Genomic DNA, 9,017 nt, shown 5'->3' with positions numbered 1-9,017 from the left:
TCTTTCCGTGTCGTCGTCGTCGTCGTCGTCGTCGTCGTCGTCATCATCATCATCATCATCATCATCATCACCAATGTCTTCGCATTCCCTTTCTCCTTTAGTTTTTCTTTTTTACTTACCCAACACTGAGTAGCAATCTATATCAGAGTAGTTCAGGCTTTTATATATATATATATATATATATATATATATATATATATATATATATATATATATATATATATATATATATATATATATAGATATACATACATATATATTGCAACTGTGCAGCAGAACGATTAACTAGAGAAACAATGTATGTTGGCGCAGCTTCATTTGCCTTGACACAGAGAGAGTAAACGTTTGTTATCGAACGAGCGCAGTGTTCTTCGACCGTGATTGACAGTTTCCTAATGGAAATAGTCCTTGACGTTTTAAGCTGGAGCTTCCCACCTCTTTCTTACCAATGATGCAACGGAAGCTGACAAAGAAGGATGGAAATAGCGAGAAGCGGTGCGCCTTGAAAACGGTTGCACAAGGTTGTAGTTTGTACTAGGTGCATGTACCCACTGATCGCAGTGCACGTCTCCGGGTGCCACCTGGTATGTTCTCTACCGAAACATGAAACAAGGAGCCTTTGGAGAGCATGACAGCTGCCTGAGGGACACCCAGATGAGCAAGGTGGTCGATGAGAAGGGCCTGTTCCGCGTGCGCTACGATAACGGACACGAAAGGTGCGTATCGACTCACCTTCGGTGTCCCGAACTTCGCGGCCTTAGAGGACCGCTGCAGAAACTCACTACAACCTTACACGTTTACGCATTCTTATATCGTTATACGCAACTTCGTTGGAATGTCAACCCTATCAGCTACACATTCGATTCGTAATTTGAACCGATTCGCTCTAAAGCAGGAAGTTTCATTGAAAATGGGCCTTCGGAGAAATGCCGTGCTAAAACGGGTGAACACTCGCTGTCGCAGTTGCTGCGAGTGTACACGAATACAAGAACAAAAATGCTTGCGCATCGAGGTATTTCTGGGGACCCGATCCACAAAATCATATTGTCCCGAGGCAGGCTCCTCCACTCAAGCTACCCGCTGTGGTTGCTCAGTGGCTAGGGTTTTGGGCTGCTGAGCACGAGGTCGCAGGATGGAATCCCAGCCACGGCGGCCGCATTCCGATGGGGGCGAAATGCGAAAACACCCATGTACTTAGGTTTAGGTGCACGTTAAAGAACCACAGGTGGTCGAAATTTCCGGATTCCTTCACTACGGCGTGCCTCATAATCAGAAAGTGGTTTTGGCACGTAAAACCCCATAATTTTTTTAAAATTTTCACTCAAGCTATGGGTATACATCTTCACATCGAGTAGGGTAGATGGGGCAGCCCGTACGGTCTTGTACGTGCGAAATGAGCCGCACCACTAAGTTCTAACAATTTGCGCTAACAGGAGATCTTTTTTTTTTCACGGGAAGGAGCTCTTTCAATCACTGAAGCGGGGCGTTTGTTCTCCGAATAACGTTTACCAAGATATGGGGCACATTTGAAGCGCAATAATTTTGCTGTTATTGTTGGACGTTTCGCGTAATTACCGTGTGCCGAACTTTCCCATGTGCTGTGCGTTGAGAACCAGTGTTGAGGCTTCTTGCAGTGAGCAGCAAATGTGGGCATGTTTCCGGTAAACTGTTGGCACCAAACAGAAATACTGACTACAGACTACACATCGAAGGAGATGCTCAGACGAGCTTACCTCTACTGTGCAACCATAGGAACTTGTTTCTCAAATGGCCCAAATGGCTCAAATGGCTCAAATGGCTCAAAAGGCTCAAATGGCTACGGGACGCTTCATAGACTGCAGGGGCCACAGAAATCAACCGCAGTAATTGCCTTGGTTCGCTGACCCATACGTTAGTTTGCAGATGACGAAACTATTCTGCCATTTATAATTCGTATATCATTGCATTCGAGCACACTTTCGTCTATAGCCGACAAATACTTTTCTTTGCATGCAAACAGACTGAATTCCTTATGCAAAACAGGCGATGTTCTGGCAATTTCTTTCCGATAAATGCTTCTGACAATAGTTGACGCCGAGAAGTCCCGCCAGTGGTGGCAACGCTAAACGAAGTACATTTACTTTGAAGGAGTGAACATTGAAACAAGTCTCGTGACCAGTGGTGCAGTGAACAATAATACATGAAGTGCTCGCACTTTATCCGATAAAACACTACAGCCTTTATTTCTAAACAAGCGCTGCATGAACTTCAAAATACCGCAAGTTCAAAAAAAAAAGACAAAACGAGCAAAAAAAATGCAGGCGGAATTGAGAAATGAACTCTTTGGCTATGTGTTGCCCATGTGCCAATAAACGTCTCCCTGCAACAAGTTGCTAGCTGATTCTTCGCACATTGAGTTTCAGAATAAAGTCGTTTTGTTAATCTAGTCAGAATGTTACGTTCTCATGCCCACTTTACAAAGCACGCTCTGCCTTGCGTAGTTCTGTGATTTTGAGAACTTGACGCCCTTCGTTTGCTTCTTTTCAGGAACGCTACGTTCACATTCAAGTCTTCTGACGGAAGAAATTATAACATCTTCCAGGTTCAGTTGGATGGCGGTGAGTAATACGCGTAGCCTGATGGTTCTGGTTCTCACGCTCGTCAATAGGTCTGGGGAACGAATAGAGCCGGAAAAAAGTAGAACGACAAAAATTGCAGTTTCGCCCGAAAGGCGCAGCACGGATTGCGATAGCTAACTAGTGGATAGCTGCGCGAAGTACGGGTAGCCAGTTAACAGCCTCATAAAATTGTAAATGTTCGCTTTCTAACTAAATTGACCATCATTGAAAATGTAAGCGTGACTGAACAAGGACGTAGGAAGAAACAGACACACGGAAACAGTGCTGTCTTTGTGTGTATGCTTCTTGTTCAATCGCGCTTGCACATTCTATCATAGATTCCAACCAATTGGCCCGCCAACGTATTTTAACTAAATATATAAGCATGGTGTCACGTGCGCACGTTTAAACATGAACACACCTCGCTCGATGAGCGCGTAAACTCGCTGTCAAAATGCTGGAGTGAGGAATCGCGGCAGCAGCAAGTGATTGACCTTCGTGCAACTCTGGCCTCAACGCGAACGAAAAGTCGAAAGCACAGCGCATATCAAGCTACCGGCACTACGCGCACTCTGCAAACATCGCAGATCGTTTTGAAGATGAGGCCCGCGCGGACGCGCACTTTTGCCGCAACGCAGATTACTTTCGAGACACACGAGCACGGGCAACGCGCCCCTACGGCGTTCGCCAAGGGCGTCTACTACGGCATCCGCCAATCGCGAGGCCAACGCCGTTGTAGACGCAACGGTTGTCTCCAATCTGTACGGAGCGGTGGGCGAGAAAAACATCGAGGCACCCTAGCAGCCGCCGAAGAGCGGCCCTCCTCCCTCGCCTGCTTTCCTGCCTCGTGCGCGACAGGAGAGGGCACGCTTCCTGCCCGAGTACCTCGCGCGCGCACGCGAGATTGAACCGCGTTCGCTGGCTCACCCCCGCACGCCTTCACTCGCACATGCAGCACACGGTGCGCGATAACGATTTTATCCCATTTGGATTTTATACGGGACCTCACGGCGACGCCGACGGCAGAAATGCATCTGGACAAGGTCCTGGGTTACGCTTGTCCTTGTCGCCTTTTTGTGCCCCGTGTTTACTTTCGCGCTAGTCACTTAGTATCCATATAATTTCTATCGCGATAAAACAGCCGCTACCGACTCAGTTTGTATCGCGGACTACTTAGGACTATTTTCCCACTTGCTTTCGTTTCTTAGTTTCAACCAACCGGTCGCTCACCGAAGTCGACGAGAGAAAAAAGGGAACGAACTGGCTTGCTGCAAACACACTATAAACGACTGAATCGGATGCTTCAGGGCGCATCAAACGCGTTCCCATCGAATCACGCACTTTTAATTCAAGTATTAAAACATGTTTATTGAAGGATTTCTAATTAGAAGGCTGTTAGTACACTAACATTATCCTCGTGGAAGAAGAGGACTGATAACCGAATCCAGCAGGTCTCCCACCTGCATATAGTACCAGAATTCTTGTTTTCACAGCTTTGCGTACGCTAGCACGGGCACCTTGTATAAACGCGTGAATTTTACATTTTATTGCGAGAGCAATGACACGCACATTAGTGCCGCGTTAGCCCAGCCGTACTGTCATGGTGTATATACACGCATGAGCGGCCCGCACGAGGAGAATCACCACGTCTGCAAGGGCGCAAAGTGCGCTTGGCTGCAAGAGCGACGAAGCCAAGCGCTTGCACCGTGACGGTCCGCTCAATTGGCTTTAATCTGCACAGGGCTGGGCAGCATTGCGTGCACTCAGATTAGCATTCCTGCCGAACGCACGTGCGCTGCAAACCATACTGTGCTGCACACGATGGTCTGAACGGAACGGAGGGCAACAATTCAAGCTAAATATCTCATCGTTTCAATGGCCGCGGCCAAACCCCGGCGATTTACATTTTGTTTCGTCTCGTGCGGCATCGAGTTGCGACGCCCGCAACGTAGCTGGTGGCTCTCCTCTTATCGCCAGCGTTCGCAGACGCCTTCAGCGAAACGCTAAACTTCACAATCGCTTTCAGTGGCGGTAGACTGTTTGGCGGCACCATGTGTTCAGGGTCTCTGCTGCCACCTATCCCTCTTGGGACCGCGTTTCTTCTTGATAACTGGATCTCCGGGCATGTCCTCCAATGTATCTCCATCCGCACCGTGTGTCTTAAGTTACAGGCGTTCAGGTAGCTTGCTTGGAGCCACCTTGAGGCGCTGTCTACAGGAGACAGCGTACGATGGCTATGAGCTCAGAGACTATGAGCCCGGGCATGCATATTCCAGCGTCTTGCGCGAAATGGCTTTGGTTGCAAAATAAAATGGGCTGATGATTACGCTTCGTGGTAATGCGATCTTTGAGCGAAGCTGCTGCCTTATTTCAAGAACAGGCAGCCGCATTCAGAACACGCAGTGCCGAACGGAGGCGGTTCTGCGTTTCGGACTGCGCAGCGCACACAGCTATCCGCTGCTACTGCGCCATCTTATAGTAGGTCCCCACCGTGGAGAGCGGGGGGCAGGTAATAAGCAATTATTATTTAATGCTTCCTTTGAACTGAGATGAGAAAATGGATGGCTAACAGGGGTATTGAGTAGAGGGCACACACTCGTACGCTCACACACAGGCTTCAATGTGGCTGTACATGGTTTGGGTGCGAAGTAGAAGTAAGAGGATGAAATGCTATAACTGTCTTTCGAGTCACCGCTACGGCACTGCGCCAGGTAAGGGGAAGTTAGCGCAAGGGTGGAGTTGGGAGAAGGACAGCCAGGCGTAAGCACTGCCACAGGCGACAAAGGCCTCTGAGTCACGCGCCCCCAAACGGCGAAGCTATAGACACAGCTGAGAGCCGTAGAGCCATGCGAGGCGGAGACGGAGGAGCGGAGGTCCGTGGATCACGCTCGAGGTGGCAAGGAGCGCCGGCCACCGGCACCGCGGAAGGGCCGTATGACAGCGGGAGACGGGAGAGCGAGGGCGGAGTGGACGGTAGCATCGAGAGTCACCGGAACGGCGCTGCCCGGAGGAAGAGAGCGAGAGGATAGGCGCAAACACATGATCTGGCTTTGTAGGACAAGGTGTTATGATTGGGGGCTCAATCCCATCGCTCGTAACCCGTTGTCAAGATTGGAGTCCGGCATGAATTCGAAGGTAGCTGGCCCATGCCGTCTTCCAACTTATCCACGCTGAGGACGTTGATGGAGGGAAGGACTGCTTCTCATCGAGAACGAGGAATATGGGTTTATTTACAGTATTTACATGCACTTCATCAGTCTAGCATGACTGCGAGAGAAAGTACGTCAGTCTAACATGACTGCTTAAGAAAGTGTGTCGAGCATCCGCACAACAGCGGTTTATAAACACTCGGTCCCCCCTTGTTTCCAAGGAGACGGAAACGTTCGTCCAGTCATTGTAAACACGCCGCCTCTCTCCGGGACGGCTTACACACACACACACACAGGTTCATGGTCCCAAACCGACATCACACAAATTTCGTAGAATTCGGAGCTGACCCTCGCGGCGCGTCCGGGTAGCCATTGTCCTGCCTCTTAGTTGGCGCGTGGGAAGGGGCCCCCGACGACGTTCCCGCGGCAACTCCCCCGCTCGCGGCCGACCCGGTTGGCGGTGTCGTGTTGCGGCACAAAGCCTGCTTCGTCGAACTCATTCAGTCACAACGGCGACGAGGCTAGAGCGTAACGGTGTCTTTCCTTGAAAGTTGACGCCGCCGTCGTCGCAACTGGCTGGCAACTCTTGCCCCTCAGTTGCGCCGTTCTTAACAAAGGGCAGAGCAAGGCTGGCGCCGTGCGCAAGAGATGACGGCGGGAGCGCGCTGGCGCCGGTTACGGGGCTGGATAGGGCGAGGTACAACGGCGCGGCCGACGGCTATGAAAAACGCGGGAACAGGCTCTAATGAGCTGCGCTATGAAATGCGTGCGATAGAGTTTGGTTTCATGCTTGTTATCTGCCTCGTTTCACGCAGTTTCCGGTGTGGGAATGTACGACATGCTGTTCGTGGACTGTGCCCACTGCAGGATCGTGAAGGACCAAAAAGGTGAGCATACACTGGTTAGCTGTATACGATTAGGTTTCAGGATCTCTAACCTTTTTCGATGAAAGATGGTTAGTGTTTAAAAAGAAAGAGATATTGCCCTTTGTGGTACGTATCGACTTCTAAATCGCATGACGCATGCACATTACACAAACAGGAAGCATCAGTGGCTGTGGTGCAAGTACAGTAAGAGGAGCAAGTGAGCTAGTTAGGCGAAGGCTGGTTAAGCGCCCGCTGATAATTGCTACTTTTTACCACCGTGGGGATATTGAATCAGCGAGAGTAAGAGGACAAAAGTTTATGTAAAAAAATGAAGGAAAGCCCTATCTCTGCTTCAGGCGAAAGTCCTAAGTATTGTCACATACAAAAGATTTACGAGCATGTTGTGATTAGTACAGTTTTTGAAGACACTTTAGTGCAGCGCAAACATACAAGATATAGTAATGGACACATACCTACATACCACAAGCGCACAATTATCTGGATTTATTCGCCAGATAACATGAAAGATCTATGGAGAAAACCATACTTGAGAACATACAAGAGAACTTGAGAACATACAAACATACTTCCATTATGTGTTTCATTGTCTTAACGAGGCATTCTTGATCCACAACGCTGCAGATACCTCTGTAAACGGACGTCCTCAGCATCGCGTTCACGTGCGCGCACGAATTCACCATGTCTTTCCTTTCCTTCTTTTTTTGCTTCTCTCTCCCTCTCCCTCAGGAATACAATCTCATATAAGCTTGTAAAGTAGCGCATTCTCTCTCACTGTGTCCTTTGTTCTCGTTCTGCAGAAATTCTGTTTCAGAAAGAAACTTCGAATATTTTTAGGCAGCTCACCTTAGGAGAGATGTTAATGTGTACGTAAGCGTCCATAGTGTCTGGTCGTCACATGAAAACAGCTTTTTGCATGCTAATCACTACATGCCGAAATATTGCACTAATTTGTTCGTTCTCTTTTCATATAAAGCAGTTTTGAGGTTCCTATAATAACTAACTAGAAGTTATCGTCTGCGTGGGTTATGTTCTATTTAGTCGCTCTGGAACCACTCAGTACAACAGGCGTTAGAGAATCGGGTGAAGCTTGGAATGTTACCGCAAGTGGTTGTTTTGTCCATTCTAAATGGCAAGATCAGCTATGCCTTTAAATATTATTGAAGCTTAAAACAGACGGCTCTTTACCTAAAATATCCCACCCCACTTCGCAGGCCCCAAATGTCTGCTTTCGGTGCGAGAATCCGCCCTCCGGCACGGCGTTCCCAAGCACTGCCACTTTCTCTACGACTTGCTCTGTGGGACTTCGCCGAAGTACCAGGTCTCGGACTCCAGCTGCCTCCACAAGGGCCCCAAGTTGGGCTAAAGGATTTCAAGGCGACTGGTCTCTCGCTAGCACAGACCCTTGGACGTAAAACAGCACATAATAAATGGCTCGCATGAAGATCACGTGCACAAATTTTCAGCTCTGACGCTATTTCTGTTTACTGTATGACTCTGTCGGCTCGAAAGGACGTTCCGGGGGCAGGCGTCTGCGATATGTTTTGCACCATCAGGACACAGAGCCGACATAGCGTACAAGAACATCGTTTCCTGGCTGGTAGCGTGGGAAACGGCACCGGGCTTAGACTTGAAGAGAACAGGTGGCGTGTGTGGTTCGACAAGTAATGGGGACAGACAGACGTTTCGGATGAATGCGGGCTTGGGCGGGATGCCGGCTTAGGGAGGTGGGTATACGGTTAGTGTACACCTAGTGAACATGCCGATTTCGTCTGCTGATAAAGTTTCGATTGGCTGGGCTGGGGTACGCGTGACAACGAGACAGGCGCTTCCAAATAATGAGTGCTTCAGAAGCAGACAAAATGGACGTGTGTACTAGTTGGACACTTATAGAATACCCGGCCCTCTCCCCACCACACTTCTAGAACAGCCGACTCCCTCCCCACCCCCCTGTCGGCCATTGCATGAGACAGCTGCTGCTACGTCGCAAGTGGAAAGGGCATATGCCATCGGTGCTCGGAGCGGGTGGAAGACGCGAGTTCGAAATTATTGTCACAAAATTTGTCGGGGCCTGAACAAAGCGACATCAGCACCGATAGGTTTTCATTCGAACTGGTGTTTTTATTGCGATTTGCACTTTAGGGACCGTCACGCATATTTCGGGACTATCTATATTCCCACCCATCTGTCTGTCTAGATCTCTGACAATGTTCCTACGAACGTGGGTAGCTTGGTAGTCCATAGTCTAATGGGTATGCTGCTGTGTTAAGTGAAGCGGGTTTCAAACCAATCGTCGCTTTACAAATTGGTTTACTCGGTATGTGCAACAGCGTATGCGTCTTCTTTCAATCTGTTTCACGGCAAGTTGGTTCACTGGGTTTGTGCCA

The 9,017-nt window shown here is 49.0% G+C and overlaps 1 protein-coding gene across 1 annotated transcript; it reads left to right on the top strand.

Moving 5' to 3' along the window:
* The first annotated feature begins 559 nt into the window (after positions 1-559).
* LOC142584222 (uncharacterized) lies at positions 560-8,074 on the top strand. Its single transcript, XM_075694380.1, has 4 exons — positions 560-716; positions 2,527-2,597; positions 6,562-6,633; positions 7,845-8,074. Exons 1-4 carry the CDS (start codon positions 604-606, stop codon positions 7,994-7,996), a joined length of 408 nt encoding a protein of 135 aa, XP_075550495.1. The 5' UTR covers positions 560-603; the 3' UTR covers positions 7,997-8,074.
* Positions 8,075-9,017: the final 943 nt, after the last annotated feature.

Source organism: Dermacentor variabilis, chromosome 6 (genome assembly GCF_050947875.1).
Source record: "Dermacentor variabilis isolate Ectoservices chromosome 6, ASM5094787v1, whole genome shotgun sequence".
Classification (NCBI taxonomy): domain Eukaryota; kingdom Metazoa; phylum Arthropoda; class Arachnida; order Ixodida; family Ixodidae; genus Dermacentor; species Dermacentor variabilis.
This window is presented reverse-complemented; position numbering and strand designations above follow the sequence as displayed.

What these genes read in the sequence shown, in the direction of transcription:
- LOC142584222 (XM_075694380.1), top strand. Translation starts at nt 604, where the DNA reads ATGAAACAAGGAGCCTTTGGAGAGCATGACAGCTGCCTGAGGGACACC. An exon ending in CCAGGTTCAGTTGGATGGCG is followed by an intron (nt 2,598 to 6,561) that starts GTGAGTAATACG and finishes CGTTTCACGCAG; the next exon opens with TTTCCGGTGTGGGAATGTAC. An exon ending in GATCGTGAAGGACCAAAAAG is followed by an intron (nt 6,634 to 7,844) that starts GTGAGCATACAC and finishes CCCACTTCGCAG; the next exon opens with GCCCCAAATGTCTGCTTTCG.